Source organism: Sus scrofa, chromosome 3, assembly GCF_054392235.1.
Source record: "Sus scrofa isolate SSC_HxYL_T2T_F1_AM1 chromosome 3, Sscrofa_HxYL_maternal_Yorkshire_Landrace_v2.0, whole genome shotgun sequence".
NCBI lineage: Eukaryota > Metazoa > Chordata > Mammalia > Artiodactyla > Suidae > Sus > Sus scrofa.
Genome location: NC_139385.1, coordinates 92,623,717 through 92,645,976, shown reverse-complemented (window position 1 = coordinate 92,645,976; position 22,260 = coordinate 92,623,717). Strand labels below are relative to the sequence as shown.

General features: G+C 35.7%; 1 protein-coding gene and 1 long non-coding RNA gene across 13 annotated transcripts in view; both read right to left on the bottom strand.

Annotated features, from left to right (window-relative positions):
* Window positions 1-22,260, bottom strand: part of LOC146404771 (uncharacterized) — a 1,009,186-nt gene that overhangs the window by 232,416 nt on the left and 754,510 nt on the right. The window lies entirely within an intron of this gene.
* Window positions 1-22,260, bottom strand: part of USP34 (ubiquitin specific peptidase 34) — a 256,731-nt gene that overhangs the window by 117,491 nt on the left and 116,980 nt on the right. For 10 of the 12 annotated variants that reach the window (XR_014841823.1, XM_085019077.1, XM_021087501.2 and 7 more), the window contains 8 exons: window positions 22,063-22,158; window positions 15,245-15,327; window positions 12,614-12,768; window positions 9,673-9,786; window positions 7,153-7,252; window positions 6,856-7,015; window positions 4,078-4,204; window positions 3,834-3,981 (listed from right to left, as the gene is read on the bottom strand). Coding sequence is in view for 11 of the 12 variants with exons in the window: in XM_085019077.1 (XP_084875203.1) it covers window positions 3,834-3,981; window positions 4,078-4,204; window positions 6,856-7,015; window positions 7,153-7,252; window positions 9,673-9,786; window positions 12,614-12,768; window positions 15,245-15,327; window positions 22,063-22,158 (983 nt within the window). In the remaining variant the exon portion in view is untranslated. Of the gene's footprint in view, window positions 1-3,833; window positions 3,982-4,077; window positions 4,205-6,265; window positions 6,421-6,855; window positions 7,016-7,152; window positions 7,253-9,672; window positions 9,787-12,613; window positions 12,769-15,244; window positions 15,328-22,062; window positions 22,159-22,260 lie in introns of those variants that run through there. The other 2 variants (XM_085019081.1, XM_085019082.1) reach the window with 1 other exon arrangement.

The following is a 22,260-nucleotide window of genomic DNA, read 5'->3' as shown; positions in this document are numbered from 1 at the left end:
AATGCTGGATCCTTAACCCACTGCACTGAGCCAGGGATCAAACCAGAGTCTCCACATAGACAAGGCAGATCATTAACCCTATGCACCCCAGGGGGAACTCTAGCATAAACATTTTTTAAAGGAAGTTCAATAGAAAGCAGAAGCAAAAAGAAAGCAAGTGGAAATTACAATCTATACCTAAGAATGAAGAATGCCAAAGTCGTAGATATAAGGTTAAAGATGTGATGAGATTAAAAGAAAATAACTAGGTAATTAGCTAAACATTCTAGTTAAAATGCAAGCACCATGCATCTGGATTTAAGAGTCAAAAAAAAAAAAAAGATGTTAGTTATATAAAAAGCATGGCAGCAAAAATGAAAACCTCAATAGAAAGTTGCAAAATAAAATTTGTAACATCTCTCAGGAAATTAAGACTCAAAGAAATGAAATACAGGAAAGGAAATAAGGAATAGTTCAAGAGATGAAACATGTAGAAGAATAATTTCTAGAGAGAGAGAGATGATAAAATAGAAGACAAAAAACCATTAATTCAAGAAAATTTACCCAAACTTAAAAAGACACAAGTTGCCAAACTAAAAGGGCCCTTTAAATACCTAAATAGTAAGGTACCCATTACAACTGATGCAAACAGATACATACTCAGGCCAACTATGGTAAAATTTCAGAATATTAGGAACAAGAAGATACATTAAGCTCTCTCTCAAAGAAAAAAACTATCAAAAGTCAAAATGGCTTCAGAATAACACCAAAAGGAGAACCAAGAAACAAAATGGAGCAATACCTCAAAAATTCTGAAACAAAATTATTTCCTACCTAGGATTCTATACCCAGCCAAATTACCATTTAGAGTACGAAAAAAACTACAAATACATTATTAATTATTCAAAGAATCAAAAGCCTTATCCCACAACAACCTTTTCTCAAGAAACTACTGGACAGGAGTTCCCATTGTGGCTCAGCGGAAACAAACCCAACTAGGATCCATAAGGATGAGGGTTTGATTCCTGGCCCCGCTCAGTGGGTTAAGGATCCAGCATTGCTGTGAGCAGTGGTGTATGTCACAGACGCAGCTTGGATCTGCCAGTTGCTGTGGCGTATGCTGGCAGCTATAGCTCCAATTCAACCCCTAGCCTGGAACTTCCATATGCCGCTGGGGCAGCCCTAAAAAAAAAAAAAAAAAAAAAAAGAAAGAAAAAGAAAAACTACTGGACAATTGCTTTGCAGATCAGGAAAAAAAAAAAGTGAATTAGTAAAGGCATGGTTTATTGGAAACAGAATATTCAACATAGGAAAAAGAAACAAAAACAATTACCAGGAAAATGAGAAAGCATATCCAACTGCTATGCATCAGATCTAGAGGACAATCAACACGATCAGTGTAACTAGAAAAATGTATTACTGAGGCCCATTGAGACCAAAAGCTCTGCTGCCTTCATAATACTTTCTCTATCTGAGGACTGAATGGTGAATGAACCTGGCCCAGGTTCTTTTCTGTACCTGGACCATCTTAACCATATGCAAGTGAAGTGTCTGCTCTCATCTTCAGGTCCTACTGCTTGAATGAGCAGAAGACATTCATATGATCTCACACAAGCAATTGTTTTGGTCTACTCCTGAGAGCTAAAGTAGGTCATGAAGAGATTAGAAAAAGACTCTGACTATATTTTTGTTGGCTGTTTCACCATTTTGTCAACATTACAGCACTAAGATCAGTCTTCAATGTGCCAAGACCTATACTTGAGAATTTTCCCACTGATAAACCTCAGATGAGGCTTTATATTGATCTTCAGGTAAGTACCTTCAGAAAGCACACCCTCTTTGGGTTGTTTTCGTCAAATGATGCCTTACATAGTACCGCTCTTAGTGGCCATACTCCTCTTTTCCTTAATTCATCAAGTTTGTGCAGGCTTATCTATTTCTCAGAACTAAAACATTCTTTAGGAGGTAAAGTAAAGAACACCAAAATCAAAATAAACCCTAAACACGCACGCGCACGCACACACACACACCCTAAAAAATGAAGATAGTGTTGAAGTGGAAAAGGATGATATCAGGGAGGGAGGGACACACTAGCTTTTAATAATGTTCTAGTTCTTAATCTGGGTGGTAGGTACACTGGAGGTTTTCATTATTATTAATTTCATATTATCTTCCTTAGGTACAGTATATTTCAACATAACAAAAATAGATTTTTTGACTTGAAAATTCCATAACTAGGTAGTTAGCCAACTTACATAATATATATATTAAGGAAACTCTCTATTAATACTGTAATATCACATGAAGAGAAACAACCTAAATGTCCATTAGTAGAGAATAGGTAAAATAAATCATGGTAACACCCTATTATAGAATAAGCAGATCTTAAAAAGAATAAGGTAACTTTCATATGTACTAATAAACTATTGAACACTACAAACAAAGGGTAGTAGCGTATAAATGGAATGCTACCATTTATGTTTTAAGTATACAGTTGACCCCTGAACACATGTTTGAACTGTGCTAATCCATTTATAAATAGACTTTTTAAATAGTAAATACTATAGCACTTAATGATGCCGAGCTGGCTGAGTCCACAGACACAGAACTATGGATATGGAAGAACTGTGAGTATGGAGGACCAATTTTAAGTTATACATGAACTTTTGATTGTGTGGAGGGTTGTTACTCCTAATATCTTCTTTTCTCCTGAAGACTACGTAAGAACATCTGCCTCAGGAGAAGAGAAATGGGAGGTTTAGAGACAGGTGTAGTAAGGAGACTTTTCAACATCTATTCTTCTACCAAGAATACTTTTTTTTGGGTCTTTTTGTCTTTTCTAGGGCCGCACCCACAGCATATGGAGGTTCCCAGACTAGGGGTCCAATCAGAGCTGTAGGCACTGGCCTACACCAGAGCCACAGCAACACCAGATCCGAGCTGTGTCTGCGACCTACACCACAGCTCACACCAACACTGGATCCTTAACCCACTGAGCGAGGCCAGGAATCAAACCCACAACCTCATGGTTCCTAGTTGGATTCATTAACCACTAAGTCATGACAGGAACTCCCTTATTAATTATTTAAGAACAAAATTTAAGATGTGATATACTTAAGATACATATGCTTTCATCTTAAACATGCTGTAGTAAAATTGTTGGCTCCTTACTAAAGAATGCCAAAGAAGTATCACTCTGCACTTAGGCAAGTTAAAAGTACTAAAAAGAAACTTTTAAAACTTTAGGATTTTTTTTAAAATATGTATTTTGCCTGTTATAATTTCAGACCTTTAGATTTTAAGTAAAAAATAACATAGTTCATGGATATTCTTCTGATCAGCTCCTATTTTATGTGCTATGGGAAGACACTAAAAATCCACCCCTGGTTAAACAGTAAGGGAGGAATCAAAAATACCTTTCAGGACCATATGAAAAATTTCTTAACGTGGTAACTTCTTTGGAGGGAAGGGGAGGTGCACGGATGGAATTTAAAGCTGTATTGTTTTCATATGCTTTGAAAAACCAAAACTCATCAAAATAGCTAAAAAACTTACTAGGTAAAACTGGGTACTAGGTAGTTAGTATATGGACACTTAAACTTATTATCCCCACATCGCTTATCAAATAACCTCCAAAAGTAAAATTTTTTTGAGAAAAATGCAGACAAGTGTTTGCAAATAACATCTAAAGAAACCATTATTCTTGCCTAAGAATCAATGGCACTATACCCAAGGGTAGGAGAGAGATGGGGGGAGCCATGCATGAACATGGTTGGTAGTCTTCAAAGAAGTAAGGTTTGAAGTTGATATATAATAGAACCTGGAAAATATGAAATTTGAACTGGTGGACTTACCAGGAAACTCTCCCTTTCGGCTGCTTTGACCAAACTCCTGAAGCTGAGCTTGTTGATTTATTTGTTCTTTCTGTAAATTTTCATACCAATGAGTTACTTCAGCCCTAAGATCTGCTACCTGGTCACTAGGATACATTTCAATAGTCATCTGAAATATGAGATGCAACCAATTTAAAAATACAAAAAGAACATATATTGGAACTGGGAAATGTTATCAATTTGGAAACTAAAACTATGTCACTACCTTGTCAGGAAGTCCAGCTGGCTGGCATACAACCCTTAGCGGCAGGGACTGTTTGTCACTCAGTGCTTTCAAATGACTACTAATGCCAGTGCCTTCAATTTGCCACTGTCTGAGATGATATGCAAACCTAAAATACATAAAAACCACACATAGGAAGCATATAATTTTAAACCGTTCCAATATTATGTAAGTTTTTACTATTTTACAAGATGAAAGAGTCCACAAAATGTCCTAACATTAAGTTCAGATTCATCATATGGAATCTAACTTGAATGTATAAATAGCTAAGAGCTCCTTAAAAAATAGTTTCCAAGAGAAATTACTGGGGGTAGGGGGGAGAAGAGTCCCATTAAGAACATTATTTTTTTTTAAAGGGGGAGGAATAGGCTGGAGGAGAGTAGCAGAGGCAGGAGGAATTTAAAGAAACCAACTAATCCAGCAAGTAAAATGGCAAGCTCTGTCATTCCTAATTTCAAGAGGAAAACAAGTATTATGAAATATTTTCAAAGACAGAAATGTATTCTGATAAATACATGTTAATAACCAGCCTAAAAACCTGAAAGCTGACTCCACAACTGCTAAAATCATAAAATGAATTATGAAGATTAATATTTCAAAGGAGACAGGCATCATGCATGATGCTTGCTAAATATCCGTCAATTTTCTAACTGATTTTCAGTTGAAGACAGGATCCAGGGAACCTGAATTTAATTAAGAAAAAAATTATCAATCTCTAAAACTAATAAGCAATTCTGAAATAAAAGAGTGCAAATAAGAGAATAAATGTACTTGATTTCCTAGAAGTGATTCAATGTTCAGCTTCTACAAGCAAAAGAATGATCTTAATCTTTTTGTCCTGAGGGGGTTATCTTGTGCACTATACAATGTCTGGCTGCGTCCTCTACCTACTATATGCCAATAGCATGGTCTTCTCCTTTAAGCTGTAATAATCAGCAATGTCTCTAGTCATTACCTCATGTTCCCTAGGAAACAAAATTGCTTCTGGTTGAGAACCAGTGTTTAAGCTTATAACCTTATCTCTTTTTAAAAAGAAAATCCTTTTAAAAAGATGTATTTTAAAATTTTCTCTTTTAATATAAGGAATACACAAACATAATTACTACTTTATATTTTCATTTTATAAATGTTAGGCAATTTTAAATTAGGATTAGCACTAAGCACATTAAACACTTGAAATTACAATGATACTACACAAAGATTTGCATGGAAATTCCTAATATTTTAAAACTAGCTCTTAGTTTTTGAATACTCAATTCTATTTCTTTACTGGCAACCCACAAGTATTTATATAAATTATTTAACACCAACATTATCTTTTAGAATAAAACGTGAACAAATACAAAGATTTCTATCAAGGATAGTACAAACATTTTTTTTGAATTAAAAAAAAATTGTACAACTAAGAAGGGATTTTTGAACTGAAGTTCATTAAACTTATAAAATGCATCACTGACTCCTAGGAAACAATACATTTTAAAAGACTTTTGAAATAGGTGCTAATTTTTAAAATATGGGTAACACTATACGAAGACTAAGGGCTTGAACCAACAGGACCTTTTAGTTTGTTATTTGTGGACCCTGCAGCACAGAGAAATATTAGAATAATACTTATCATATCATTAACAGTAATTATCTCTGATAGGAAAAGATAGATTATAGAGATGTTGATATTTTATAATATTATCTAAGTATAATATCTGAATTTTATGAGTACGTATTAATTTTTTCATTAATGTGAATAAGACATATGACCACATTTGCTTTTTATTTTTAGCTTTTAAAGTGGTAAGTTATGAGGCAGTATTAAGTTTCTGTGCAAAAAAACCTTAGAGTTCCCTTAAACATTCTTTAAAAACGCAAGGAACCATTTAAGTAGAATTTCTACAAATTACAATCATAATCAAAATAAAGAATTCTGTAATGCCTACATGTTTTAAATCATGGAGCCATGTTATTATAAGGAATGTGTAGAAATTTCTCTATTATTCAGTATTTCCTGATATTTTAAGCAAAATGTCACTGTATCAATTATATAAGTTTTTCATTATCAAACTAAGCTCTGAAGTTGAAAAAAGTTATTAACAATTTTTTCAACAGTTCTTTGTACTTTCACATTAACTCATGATTTTTAACAAACAGAATTTCTTAATTAAAACTATCTACTCACCTTTCAATTCAGTCGATATATTCATAAATGTTAATTTGCTTTATTTCTGTATTACACAGGGTATGTCTAAATTAATTATACAGATATTCATTAACACAGAATTTTTTGATCATGTTTCCATGGTAAATGGAAATTCAAAATTAAAATACTGTCTCCTAGTCCAGGAAGAAAAAAAAACAGCAAATGAAACAAATGACTCAAATTGATTCAACTATGAGAGATTATCTGATGTTCTTGGTGAGGGTTTCAGTGAAACCTTCTTTGGTAGCTGTGTTCTGCTATCTCAATCACAGTAATACTTTCTTAGAGATGGAATCCTGTCTAGAGATTCTTATTCATGCACATGTTCTCAGAGTGTTATGATTTTTAAAGCTTTGCAATATTTACCAGGAATCCATACTGCCTACTCTGTGGTGAAACGGTACATATCATGATAAAAATTACTTTCATTACTAACTCTTCACTTTTGGTAAGTTATGCTTTCTACCTGCCCCCAAGAAAACCTTCAGTTTAATTTAAGAGTACTTTTGGACATATCAGCAATTTTAAAAAAGGCTTAAATTCATTCTAATAATGTATTAAAAAATTACCTTCTCCTAAATGCTTCCAGATGTGTCTTCAGCATAAGAAGTCCTCTTTCTATAACTGTGAGACTTGAGTGTGATTCCTGTTCAAGACTGCTAGAAGCTATCATTAGACTCTCCATACACTTACTAATAAATTCTTGCTCCTTCTCCAAACCCGTTTTACCTAAAAAATCAGATATTTAGACATGTATATCAATCTCATATTCTTGTTTAGGCATATCAAGGAAAAAAATTACACCTAAATAAGAAATACTTACATAAAAAAAAATTACCTATTAGACAATATTTCAAATCACTCACCATTAATATAATAGGAGTTAATATACTGGATAGCTGCACGACTGACATCACCAGACTGTGCTCTTAAAGCAATGCCCCAAAATTGGTCCATACCACAAAGCTAAGAAAGAAAAATATGACATCTATAAATGGTATTATTTGTCAATGTAAATTATTAGGAGACTGAAGCAACAAATTTAAAAGTCATACAATACTAAAGAATTTTAATATCCTATAAAGTATTTAAAAGAAAAATCCTAATTACTTAGTGTTATTAACTAACACTAAATAGCAATAAGGATAAAAGCCTTGAAAATTTCCTCGATTACTGAAATCTATTTGTACTGGTTCTAAAAATACTTATATATCATCTAACTATGTATGTGTTTAACATTTAACTCAAAGTCATGACAACATAGTAGGAAAAAAACCAATCCTCAAAACATGCTGCAAAGGGATAACAACACACATATATTAACATAACACGTTGATGCTTTCATCCAACTAAGTCATTGCTTTCAGGTATTCACAGAAAATTAAAAAGATATGCTAATTCTGGAGTTCCCATCGTGGCTCAACAGAAACGTATCTGACTAGCATCCATGAGGACACAGGTTCAATTCCTGGCCTCACTCAGTGGGTTAAGGATCCAGTGTTGCCATGAGCTGTGGTGTAGGTCACAGACATGGTTCAGACATGTTGCTGTGGCTGTGGCATAGCCCAGCGGCTACAGCTGATTCAACCCCTAGCCTGGGAACTTCCATATGCCATGAGTATGTCCCTAAAAAGCAAAAAAAAAAAAAAAAAAATACAATAACTCAAACTGTCACTGAAATTTATGATGTTAACCATGAGATGAAAAGAACATTCTCACTAAAAAGTACAGAAAAAATGAAGAATAAAAGTTCTCAAAAGTTGAGCAGGGTGAAGAAAAATAAACCGGTGACAGAACAGCCTTAGTATTTACATTATCTACTTAAAGAACAGTATTATCTTTAGAGAATTATTACTTAGATAAATTAGATCTGTCTAGTTGTGTGAAATCACCAAATTGAAACTTATCACAGTGCTATCAAAGAGTCAGGACCAAAAAATTAAACACAAAAACAGAAGTTCCCATGTGGCTCAGCAGGTTAAGGATCCAGCAATGTCACTGCTGTGCCCCTGTTACAGCTGTGCATGGGTTCAATCCCTAGCCCGGGAACCTCTGCATGACGCAGGTAAGGCCAAAAATTGAGAAAGAAAAATTTAAAAATAAAAGCAAAAACAAAACAAAATACTATTAAAATAAGAAAAGGTAGGGAGTTCCCGTTAGGGCACAGTGGTTAATGAATCCGACTAGGAACCATGAGGTTGCAGGTTCGATCTCTGCCCTTGCTCAGTGGGTTAAGGATCCGGCGTTGCCATGAGCTGTGGTGTAGGTTGCAGACGCGGTTCGGATGCTGCGTTGCTGTGGCTCTGGTGTAGGCCGGCAGCTACAGCTCCGATTCGACCCCTAGCCTGGGAACCTCCATACACCGCGGAAGCGGCCCTAGAAACGGCGAAAAAAAAAAAAAAAAAGAAAGAAAAGAAAAGAAGGTAGGAAGACACTATGAAAGTGTGTTAAATATAGTTAAAATTATTCTTTACCACATGGATTAACATCAGTTTTCTCTACTTTTCTCTTTATAATACACTCAATCTCTAAAGAAAATTAATGAAAAATGTGAGCAGATTCTGCATAAACCAAAGCTATCATTATTATTAAACTGAAATGTCCAATAAGGAAGGCTTTCAAATTAACAGTCTACATCAGGGGAGTCCAGAAATGAAGAATTCAACAAAAAAATCACACAACCATCCAATAAGGTAAATGGAACTCTAAGCCATTAGAGATTAGCAGTTTGTAAATCTTCAGTTAATGAACTGATCATTATGCCTCATGGTCAGAGATGAGATAGGTATATTCTATTCCAGAACAGAAATCACCAAAAGGAACTCTGTAGTTACCTAAGAGCAACTAAAAGCTTGGTTACTATAAATGCCATGACAATCAAATTTTCGACAAATCAACCTTCTACATGGCAAAGTCTTTATTAATCAAGGAAGGAATAATTAGTTATGTTAATTAGCTTATAATTAACACACAATATAATAATTTCACATATATAGCACATTGGTTCAATATATTTATACAGGATGAAATGATCACCACAGTAAGAGCAATTATCATGTCAAACACAAAGTTGTTAGTTAAACAATATTATTGACTATATTTCCAATGTATACATAATACCCTTGTGACTTTTTACTTTATAGGTGGAAGTTTGTATCACAAGTTTTCATTAAGCACAACCAAGGTTACCTTTAGGAATGAAAAATCACCATCTTTGTTTTGTAAAATTTTTAAAACCTAAAGATAACTTTTTAAAACCTTAGAAGAAAAGTCTCCATACTTAGTAGATTCAATGCTTGGTAGACTATTATGATTAAGTAATCTGAGATTACTAAAAAAAAAATTCCACAAGCTGACCTAATAAAATAACAAGCCTTAATCCATACCTCAGAGTTTGAACCACCATCATAGGCACTGGTAGCCAATCGAGCCAAGTTACAGAGATGCTGAAACAGGTTTAAGCCAGTCATGCTAATCGTTTCAGGTTTCAGCTGGGGCATCTTCAAAAAAAATTTTTTTGAAAATAGTTTCAGTGTCATAATTAAATTAGATTTCATTTCACTGGATTTAACACGACAGACTTAACAAACCTAGTTTTACTAAAAACACTGCAGAATAAAACACTTCAGCTCAGATGTTTCATGATAATTTAAAAACATTTTTTTAAAAATGGGTAATAATTTTGGAGTTCCTGTCATGGCTCAGTGGTTAATGAATCCAACTAAGAACCATGAGGTTGCGGGTTCGATCCCTGGCCTTGCTCAGTGGGTTAAGGACCCGGCGTTGCCATGAACTGTGGTGTAGGTCGCAGACGTGGCTCGGATCCTGTGTTGCTGTGGCTCTGGTGTAGGTCGGTGGCTATAGCTCCGATTGAACCCCTAGCCTGGGAACCTCCATATGCTGCAGAAGCGGCCCAAGAAAAGGCAAAAAGACAAAAAAAAAAAAAAAAAAAAAAGTAATAATTTAAAGAAAATTTTATTCACGTCATAACTGAAACCTAACATATGTTACATTTTTTAGATGAATATAGACACAAATCAGAGGAAATCAAAGAATTTTATTATTTATTGTATACCTACACCATACACATTTATAAGATGTGTATCTTATACACGTATACAGCTTGTATCAAGTTAGAGCTTGAAAAAACAAAATAAGATAAACAAAAAGATATTAGAGCCTGAAATTGTCATAGCTGAAAGTCCATTCGTAGTTCTTTTTTTTTTTCTTTTTTTTTGCTTTTTAGGGCCACACCCACGGCATATGGAGGTTCCCAGGCTAGGGCTCGAATCGGAGCTACAGCTGCCAGCCTATGCCACAGCCACAACAATGCAGGATCTGAACTGCGTCTGCGACCTACACCACAGCTCCTGGCAATGCGGATCCTTAATCACTGAGCAAGGCCAGGGACTGAACCCACAACCTCATGGTTCCTAGTCAGATTCGTTTCTGCTTCTCCATGATTGGGAACTCCCGTAGTTTTGTCTTAAATCTCTAAGCGATTAAGTTTATATTACCTACATAGAAACAATCTAAATGCATACTGACAGATGAACAGATTAAGAAGATGTGGAACTATATACACAATAAGGAATACTACTCGGCCTTAAAAAAAATAATGTATTTGCAGCAACATGGATGGAAACAGAGACTCTACTAAGCGAAGTGAGAAAGAGAAAGCCAAATACCATATGATATCACATATCTGGAATCTAATATATGGCACAAATGAACCTTTCCATAGCAAAGTTCATGGACTTGGAGAACAGACTTGTGGTTGCCAAGAGGGAAAGAGGGAGAGTGTGGGATGAACTGGGAGTCTGGGGTCAATAGATGCAAACTATTGCACTTGGAGTGGATAAGCAATGAGATTCTGCTGTATAGCACAGGGAACTATATCTAGTCACTTGTGATGGAACATCATGGAGGATAATATGAGAAAAAGAATGTATATATATACACATGACTGGGTCACTTTGCTATTCAGTAGGAATTGACAGAACACTGTAAATCAAGTATAATGGAAAAAATAAAAATCATAAAAAAGTTTATGTTACCAAATTCTTCATGTATTTAATTCTACCACAAAGATGAGAGTTCACAGAGAGCCTTCATAATCTCAAAAATTAGCACAGAAAAATACTAAAGTCTATTGCTTTATTATCATTGATGTTTTAAAATTAAAATGGAAAACTATCACCAGAACCAATTGTGGCATCTGATAAATAAAAACAAAAATTGGCTAGATGAGTATCTTTAATATCATGACAGCACCTCCTAAAAATGTACTTCACGGGAATCTACAAACCTGAAGAATGACTTCTATTTTCCAGAAGACTGGCTAAAACCACAACCATTTAACTAAGGAAAGAGTTGTAGAATACAGCTCTCATACTAGCAGGTGTGGGCACCAATGCCTGAAAAATTTAACTACAATATTAATAATGATTTCTAGAAATAAACATCAAAAACCCACCATATTTCATATTTGTCTTTATCTAAGAGTTATTCTAATTATTGTTAGCTGAAGTACCTTGGCTAGGGAATATATTTTTGTAAATTCAAACCAAGTATTCATTTAGATATAAACATTGGAAGACAAAGCAAAATCTAAGGAGCAAAAATTATATAAGGACTGCTAAAAATAAGTAAATTTATTTATCTACTTATTCATTGTCTTTTTGCTATTTCTTGGGCTGCTCCTGCGGCATATGGAGGTTCCCAGGCTAGGGGTCGAATCGGAGCTGTAGCCACCGGCCTATGCCAGAGCTACAGCAACGTGGGATCCAAGCCGCGTCTGCAACCTACACCGCAGCTCACTGCAACGCCGGATCATTAACCCAGTGAGCAAGGGCAGGGACCGAACCCACAACCTCATGGTTCCTAGTCGGATTTGTTTAACCACTGCGCCATGATGGGAACTCCAAATTTATTTTTTTAAACAAGTATGTTGAAAGAAAAAAAAAAATTAATACCGAGTTTATATTTCAAGAGAGAAAAAGGAAATAAAAAAAAAATAATAATCCTCTTGACAATAAAACTGTCAAGAGGAGTTCCTATTGTGGTGCAGTGGAAATGAATCCAACTAGTATCTATGAGGAGGTGGTTTTGATCCCTGGCCTCACTCAGTGGATTAAGCATCTGATGTTGCCATGAGCTGTAGTGTAGGTTACAGATGCAGCTTGGATTCTGCATTGCTGTGGCTGTGACATAGGCTGGTGGCTACAGCTCTGATTTGACCTCTAGCCTGGGAACTTCCATATGCCACAGGCATGTCTCTAAAAAAAGAAAAGAGAGAAAAAAAAAAATGTCAAGAAATAATATTACCTTCTCCAGGAAAAGATGTTTGTAGGTTTCCATTCCCATAGCATGTTGATCTTTACTTCGAACTTGATTTAAAAACCAATGGAGTGCATCATCATAACACTCAGAATCTTCTACTAAACAATGCCATAAAATATCAACTTGTTCCAAACTTAACCCTAGATAAAAATTACAAAATTTAAATCATGGTACATATAACATTTTTATCTGAATTAAAGGTACTGAAACACTAATAAATACAGAAATATAAAGGAAATATTTCATACTATTTTATAAAAGTATTTCATAAGAGATTTCATATAATTTATGCTTTCAAATATAGTTAACTATACTCCTCACATAAATCATCTAAAAAACACAACTTATATAGTATCCTAGAAGAGCCAATAGGTCTGGAAAATCACTTTACCTAAAATATGAATGTATTTTTGTATTACAGTAAACATGATTAAAGGGAGGCAATCACCAAAGTCCAGTTTGTTCTCATGTTTTAAGGGTTTAGAATGGATTGGATAAATGTTCAAAGCTCATTCTATGACAAAGTACATAAACAATAAATGCCAATAAGCATTATTTTTGTAAACTAGGAAAAAAAGGATCCTTCTGATTAATAAAATAAAAGGCAACTGACTAAAACAGAATAGCAACCCATCAGGGGAAATGAATAGCTGAAAAGTCAATCTAATAAGGAAATCTGTATGGTACTTTGACCCAAGTATTAGAGATTTCCAAAGTATGGCAAAAGGAATCACAACTATTCAGAATTAAGAAGAGGCATTAGGCAATCACAAGTTTGAATATAGGTAAGTGAGTCAATCCAAAAGAGAAGAATAAAAGAATCATAGGCATTTCTACAGTATATCATAAGGGCTTCTCAAGCCTGGGCTTATTCCCCAGGACTGGAAAGCATTTAAAAAGATAATAGAATCATAAGAAACCCCTTTCTCTCTCTTAGGAAAAGTAGATGAGATCCAGAATACAAAAAACAAAACAAAACAAAAAAAACCCAACAAACCCTCAGAAATTATTTACCTAGAAGCAATATTAGTTTAAAGCATATGATCAGAAAAATACATCCCATCAGTTCCTCACAGAAATAGTTAATGTATGGATTATTTGTTCTAAGAATTTGTGCTCTGGGAGCCAATATAAAAAACTAGAAACAATCTTCACTGCCTATTATAACTTCAATACATTAAGTAATTAAGAAGAGAGATAAGTGAATAGGTGAGATTCCTTAAAAAAAAAAAAAAAAAAAAGCCTCCAGGTTAATTACAGTAAACTATATGACAAAACGAAAGTGTATAAATCAACAATACACATTCAATAGACAATGTATAAGCTAAGTATTAACTTATCAAATACAACTTTGGAGTAACAATATTATCCCTGACAGGAACAGTGCCAGTTACAGAAGTACAGTTATGATGTGGGATAAATGAAGTTTTCAATTTGACTATCTGGACAGCAGCTACTGAAAGCCCATACAAAAAGAGTATGTCCTATGCTCACTGGAATGGGAACAGCAAATTAAATTATTCAAATATTGAAAAGAGTGGTTAACATTTTCCAATGAAAATCTATACTCAACAAACATGAAACTCAATGGTCATGTCAAGTTATTTATGCTGACAATATTTGTTTTGGTTTGACTTCTTCATGTCTAAGGCTGCTTTTTTATATTTTGTATTATTTGTTTCTGTATATTAGCAGTCATAATGGCTATAATAAAGACTAACACATGAAACAGAAGTTTCCTATCAAAGAAAGGTGTCTTCATTTTGAAATTTCTTGGTTTCACAATGTTAGTGGCGTTTGTTACAAACATCTTGACCTAAAGAAGAAATCATACACTTTAACAGAAAGATAAATGCATGGCGTATCTCACGCATAGATATGGACTTAAGAGTCATGATGACACCCTTCTGAGGCTAGTAAAACACTCACCAGTTTGACTGTATTAACCACAGTTAAAGAAAGACAATGTCCTTCTAACAAACGAGATTTTTTGACATGAAAAAGAAGAGTGTGGAACATGACAGAATACAGTCAGTCTAGCAAGAGATAATGAGCCCTGGCCAAAAAAAATTAAGCTTCCTCCCTTCTTGTGAGAAAACTGAACATGTGGATTTGGAAATGGTCCACACTCTGAATATATCAGACCAATCTCTCTTTTTTTGTAAAGATTAATTGCTAATAAAATTGAGTTTGAGATTCATCTAAATAAAACTATAGAGTCTCTAATTCTCTATCCCCTGTGATGCCAAGTATTTTGGATAAGATTAGCCCTTATCCAAACAGTGGATAACTGTGGAACAGTGGCTGTTTCCAACCGAGTGACAGGAAGATTCTATATCCAAAGGTAGGTAATTAAAAAAATACAGTCACCCTAACATGGTATGTTCTATCCCAAAGATTTTGTCTTGAAATAAGCCAATTCACCACTAAGAAACTGGCATTTTAGGAGCCTGAAGCAAAAATGTGTCAGAGACAAGCTCCTATTGCTTTACATACCGAGAAGACATTCAGTATTGAGAACAATTTGATCACCACAGAAATCTAAAGGCCTAAGTGCATTTAACTGGGCTCTTTCAAGAGTCAATACAGAATCTAAAAACTGATTTAAAAACTTACTGAAATGATCAGGTGATCCCAGAGTTGAAAAGACACAAGTTAAGAACTGCAGTCGCACTTGAACTTCGGCACTATGGCTGTACCTATATTTAAAAGTCAATAAAATAATTAACTGAGAGATCCTTTTTTTGAATTATTTTTAAAAATTTAATGGCACTAATCTTAAATTATACTAATGGCCCTAATCTTCAATTATATAAAATAACTGGAACTCTAATAATTCATAATTATTAAATATTTTAATTATATCTTTGGTTATACACAAAAAAATGGCTATGAAGGCAAATGCTATGTTTAAGATTTCTTATTTAATATTCTAAAAAGCTGCAAACTATTAAAACACATACTTTTTTTTTTGGTCCCTTTGTCTTTTGTCTTTTCTAGGGCTGCACCCTCAGCACATGAAAGTTTCTAGGCTGGGGGTCAAATCATAGTTGCAGCTGCCAGCCTATGCCACAGCCACAGCAACGCCAGATCCAAGCTGCATCTGCAACCTACACCACAGCTCACTGCAACGCCAGATCCTTAACCCACTGAGCGAGACCAGGCAGCGAACCCACAACCTCATGGTTCCTAGTTGGATTCGTTAACCAATGAGCCTCGATGGGAACGCCAAAACACATACTTTCAAATTAGATAAGAAAGTAGTAGATAAGAACTCAACAGTGGAACAAAAGAAATACGTCATTTTAAAATTATGCAGTATCAGAATTCCCATTGTGGCTCAGCAGGTTAATGACCCGAGGATATAGGTTCAATCCCTGGCCTCCCTCAGTGGGTTAAGGATCCTGCAATGGCCTAAGCTACAGTGTATGTTGTAGATGAGGTTCAGATCTGGTATTGATGTGGCTGTGGCATGGGCCTCAGCTGCAGCTCTGATTCAACCCCTGGTCCTGGAAATTCCATATGCTGCAGGAAGGAATAATATTCCAATATGCAATATGTACACAGAATAGTTGATAAAAAAAATTTCCATCTAGAAATTGCGTGTTTCATTATCACTGCCCCTCTAGTGATATTATTATAGGAAAACTACACTCCTTAAACAAGAAATGTTAATAAAATATCATTCCCATAAAACTAACAAAGAATACAGCTGAGGAGTTCCCACTGTGGCCCAATGGGATCAGTGGCGTCTCTGGAACAGTGGGACACAGGTTTGATTCCCAGCCCGAAACAGTGGATTAAGGATCCAGCATTGCCAAAGCTGTGGCACAGGCTGCAGCTGTGGATTGGATCTGATCCCTGGCCTGGGAAATCTCTATGTCACAAAGCAGGGGGGGGGGGGGGGGAATACAGCTGATATAAAAATCAGCATTTCTTTCTTTTTTGGTTGCCCTGAGGTATAAAAAGTTTTGGAGTTCCTGAGCCAGGAATCAAATCCAAGCCAGAGCTGTGACCTACGCCACAGTTGCAGCAACGCCAGATACTTAACCCATTGTGCCTGGCCGGGATAAAACCCAAGTGGCTGCCACTGCAGAGACACTGTCGATCCTGCTGCACCACAGCAGGACTCTGAAATTACCATCTTTGAATGTTATTTCAAGTTTTAGTAATTGTAATTCATGTGCACAAAATTCAATGGATAATATAAGAGTTGCTTTAAAAGCCTGGTTAAGTAGATGTTTTCACATGGTTCTCAGGGAATTTGGTCTGTATGCATTTACAAAGCAACAGCATTTTAAGAAGCAAATGTTGGACTATGGTGGAGGAAGGGTAAGAGAAGGGTCTGAAGCAGTAGGTAGGAGCCAACTTGCATCCAGTCAAAAGAGTTTGATACTGTTCTAGAATAGATAAAGAAGTCACAGAAGGATGCTGGGGAGAGAAAGGTTTACATTTGAGGATTCCTTTAGTAACTCTATTAACTGCATATTGAACTATGTCTGTGGTATCACAACATTCTAGTTTCTACAAGCACCTGAGTACCCAATCCATGAGACTAAATCAATCATGAGTTTTTATCACTATGTTACAAATGAAAAGCCTGGCTGTGGATAAAGTGCCCAAATTACTCTGCCAACAAAAAGCAGCCAGTTCGAGCCATGATATCTATATCCCAGTTTGCAGAGAGTTAAAGAGCCTCTTATATAAGCGCAAAATTTTAAAAGCTTCCCAAAATTAGCTGGTTTCACAAATTACTCAAGGTTCACTACTTAAGTTTAAAGTTAAGGTTTTCTAAAGATCTGAGTTTGCTAGATGTTATCTTTGCTTCTCTTGAATGTCTCATGTTAACACTGGCAAAGAAAAGATGAACTTCTGCTTCTTCATTTTTGGAGCTCCCTTTGTGAAGATGAAAGTACTTATAATAGCAAGGTGACTAGGAGTGGGGGAGAGGGGAATACAGTAATCAGCTCACAAACTAGAATACTCTTCAGAGAAAATTCAAGGCCAGCTTTTAATAGTTTTGGTCCTTTCATTGAAAGGACAGAAATTTTGTAGAAGAGACCTTGGAGTACCAGTCCAAACATGAGTTTTATCATACATCGGTTTTGTATTACTACACTTCTCTGAGCCTGAATATGGGGAACACTGGTCACAGACAAAAAAGGGGAATGATGTCTTGTCCTTTATTTCCTGACTACTTTCTTCCCCTCAACTTGCATCTCTGAGTAAGGGACCCATAACGCTAGAAAGCACAGATCCAGTCCCTTTGTCCTCTCTTCTTAAGCTTCCACTGTAATGCCATTGGCTCCATACTCCAAATGATTCTGCCTGCTGTGTCAGCTTATCACTGGCTGCTGAAATCACCATCCAGGAAATTCCTTAGGATGAAAATCAAAAGTGCTATCAATACTGATAAATTCTAGTCTTGTCTATGTTTCCCAACATAACAGAAAATATGGCCGAAAATCATCTCTGTACAGGCATGAAACTTTAGTGACGAATACCTTAAAAAAAAAAAAGTCACTCTCTTTGTAGCCTCAATGTTGACCCAGGATATTCTATAGAGATAAATGGATTCAAGAAATACATAATATGTCCATTTATGAAATAAAAAGTTATCTTTAACGCCACAAGAATTTTTTGTCCTAGGTGAAAATCTTAGAACTTGCCTACTATCTCCGCTAAAGAAATGGAAAGTAATGTGCCACAAACTCATGAAGCCAGTATGCTCTAACAAAGAGCAACGAATGTACAACTCTGTTTTCAGCCTTAAGAAACAATGGAATTATACTGAAATAGCCCAGACCCTCTGTTTTAAGATTTTATTCTCCTAAGATGTCAGGAAACAAGGCACACTGGAGGACTGGAAGAACATTTTGGTATACCCTAGGAAAAGTATAAAACTCATCTCCAAAGAGCACTTTTTTCTGGGTTGGAGGAGGCATACCACAGAATGTTCCTGGGCCAGGGACAAAACCCACACCACAGTAGTAACTGGAGCCACAGCAATGACAACACCAGACCCTTAATCCCTTGGGGCATCAGAAAACTCTGAAGTAATACTTATGTGAGGCTCTACCTCTGGCTCCACTAACAAAGAGAGCAATTTCCCTGTAGCTAATGCTGAGAACAACCAGGTCTCAGATCTATGCTCATTTTTTGGCGCTCAATGGACTTTCTCTTTCTGAGGATGACTCATCTATGTCTTCTACTCCTCTCTTAAGCTCCCATTCCTATTCTTTAAGTCTAAAGGTTGTAGCTCTGTTGGGAGCTCTTTTGTAACTTAAGTGTTTATCTCATTGTTGACAGGTAATCTGAATTCTGCCTCCTAAAAATGCTGGTCAGTATGGTTTTATTCCTATTCCTTGTTCATCCTAAGGTTTTATATCTCTATATATCTATGGATATATAGATTCAGGAGGCCACAATTTTCCACACCTTTGCTTCGAGAAGAAGAATTAAAAGACAGACCGTTAAGAACACCTAGAATTCTAAAAGGACTTAAAGAGAATGAATCTTGTATAGAGGTAACTTTTATTACAAGCAAAACTCTGGAAAAGAGTAAATTTAAGGAAATATCCCAGATATAATTTGACAGGCTTGCAGAACAAGATGTCTAAAAAAAACCACTGAACAATACACTGCAAAGGTTAGCTCAGTTTAGTTTAGATTTTACAGGGCCCAAAATATGAGGCTGAAGAAACCCAAATTTATCTCTATTCAGTAAAGAATGTAAATGGAAGTGGGAGGCAAGCTTATTTGTTTTATACCATAGTTTTTTTGGTTGTTTTTTGTCTTTTTAAGGCCATAGTGCGGCATATGAGAAGTTCCCAGGCTAGGGGTCTAATTGGAGCTATAGCGGCCGGCCTACGCCAGAGCCACAGCAACACCAGATCCGAGCCGTGTCTGCGACCAACACCACAGCTCACGGCACCACCAGATTCTTAACCCACTGAGCAAGGCCAGGGATCGAACCTGCAACCTCATGGTTCCTAGTAGGATTTGTTTCTGCTGCGCCATGACAGGAACTCCTTGTTTCATACCATAGTTTGCTGTTTTAGCCAAGTAACTACAATTTATAGATAATCTACTAAATGCCAGATACAGTTTAGTAAACTATTTCATTTAAGTCTTAAAAAACTCATGAGGTAAATAATGGGAATTTTATAAAGCATTAAATAACTGAAATAAGGTCAAAACGAAAGATTGATAATCTAAACCCAGGCCCGTATAATTCTCAGGTCCATGTGCTTTTCACCACTATCACTATGCCTTCCTAATTAAATAAAGATAAGGAATTAATGAGCATGGGGGAGGTTGAGGGAAGAAGAGTGATTCAAAGGTCAGTTAAAAGAGGAGTTCCTGTCGTGGCACAATGGAAACAAAACGTGGCACAATGGAAACAAATCTGACTAGGAACCATGAGGTTGCAGGTTCAATCCCTGGCCTCGCTCAGTGGGTTAAGGATCTGGTGTTGCCATGAGCTGTGGTGTAGGCCGCAGATGCAGCTTGGATCTGGCATTGCTGTGACTCTGGCGTAGGCCAGCAGCAACAGCACTGATTAGACCCCTAGCCTGAGAACCTCCATATGCCGCAGGTACAGACCTAAATGGACAAAAGACAGGGGGAAAAAAAAAAAAAGTCAGTTAAAAGAACTGGAACAGTGTTTGCAGGAAGACAATTTCTGAAAAGACATGGGATATATTTTAGCATTAAGATAACTAGAGATTAGGAGTTCCCTGGTGGTTCAGTAGATTAAGAATCTGGCATTGTCACTGATGTGGTGCAGGTTAGATCCCTGGCATGAGAAATTCCTTCCTTTGGGAAGGGCCAAAATAAATAAATAAATAAATAAAAGATAACTACAAATTAATGACAGTATAATGTGGTACTCAAGAATGTGAATTATAGAAAACAGACTATTCAACTGCTAATATTTTTATAAAATGAATTATACAAATTCTGGCTTCAATATTTATAAAATGTATAAATTTATAAAAATACACAATTGTGACCTTGGACAGGTTATTTATTGTCTCACAGCTTACATGTTCTCATTCCTAACATGGAACTTTCCACCTCTAATGAGTTGTTATATATATTAAAGTTAGTAGTATTTCTAAAGTATCTGCACATAGTAAGCATCAATGAACACTGGCTACTGTTATCACCACCATCATTATTCATGCTTGGAAATAAAGGCATACAAAAAAGGCTCCAAGCCTCCACATTTCAGGTGACTAGGACGATGGTGGTACACTAAAGGGCACAGTAAAATCTGGAGAAAAAAACTGATTTGTGGAGGAAAATACCTAAATTCATTTTTAGAGGTGACTAAGTATGCCTTAAAGGACTATGTCTTTTCTGAACACTTCTACAGTGTGATCAGTTCTGATCTGTATGAAAGTTTTCTACGTGGAAATTTTTGCAATAAATACTATGGCTACTTTTCTTATTCAGTGACATGCTGATACCGACACTTAGCTGGTTTCCTTGACTATCAATTTCCACCAAATGATTCACAGGCAGCAACTTTTTGAATTCTACATATTTCCTTCTAGGCAGGTATCTTCCTATAAGAAGCTTTAAAAACAGGTTAACCACTGAGCAATTTCCATCAATCCATATCCAAACTGACTTCAATATATCTAGAGAATACTTTTTAATGATGAAATATTAACCAGTTACAACATCAGTTTTTAAAATTTTCACGTCTTAAACTTTCTAATATTAATATCCAATTATAATAATAAAGGGAAATGTTTTAAATTAGTTCTATGAAAAATATACTCACTTGGAAATAAGCATTTCAAAATTTGAGAATTAATGCCTTAATACATTAATATAAGGATACTGGTGACTTCTGAAAACAAAATATTTACTTTTGATTCCTGAAAACAATAACTTATGTACAGTACTCAATACTGAAGGTTAATCAACTCCCGAAGTTATACAACCTACATTTCCCTATGATTAAAAATTACAAAAACAGCCTTATAAAATTCAACTTTAAAAAGCTTTCTGGGAGTTCCCGTCGTGGCTCAGTGGTTAAGGAATCCGACTAGGAACCATGAGGTTGCAGGTTCGATCCCTGCCCTTGCTCAGTGGGTTAAGGAACCGGCGTTGCCGTGAGCTGTGGTGTAGATCGCAGACGCGGCTCGGATCTGGCTTTGCTGTGGCTCTGGCGTACGCTGGTGGCTACAGCTCTGATTTGACCCCTAGCCTGGGAACCTCCATATGCCACAGGAGCGGCCCAAGAAATGGCAAAAAGACAAAAACAAAAAACAAAAAACTTTCTTTCTCTTAAAAGTTCTGTAAGTAAAATTTTCATTATATTTATTGTATGAAAGCAAAGGAGTAGGAACACTAGAAAATAATCTTTCACAGAAAAGACAATCAACACTTAACACATAACTAACCTAAAGTATACTTACAGTGCATGTTTTTGTCTCCCTTCTCTTACACCTTGAATATAATACACCAAATTATCAAAGAAAAGCTTCATCATGTTCAGTTCTTTTTCTGCCCACCTGGCCCAAGTGAAAGAAAAAAATAACTTTAAAGGCATAGGGTAAGAGAATAAATCTCTTCTAAAGCAAGGGGAAAAAAATTTATCTAAAACTTTTTCTAAA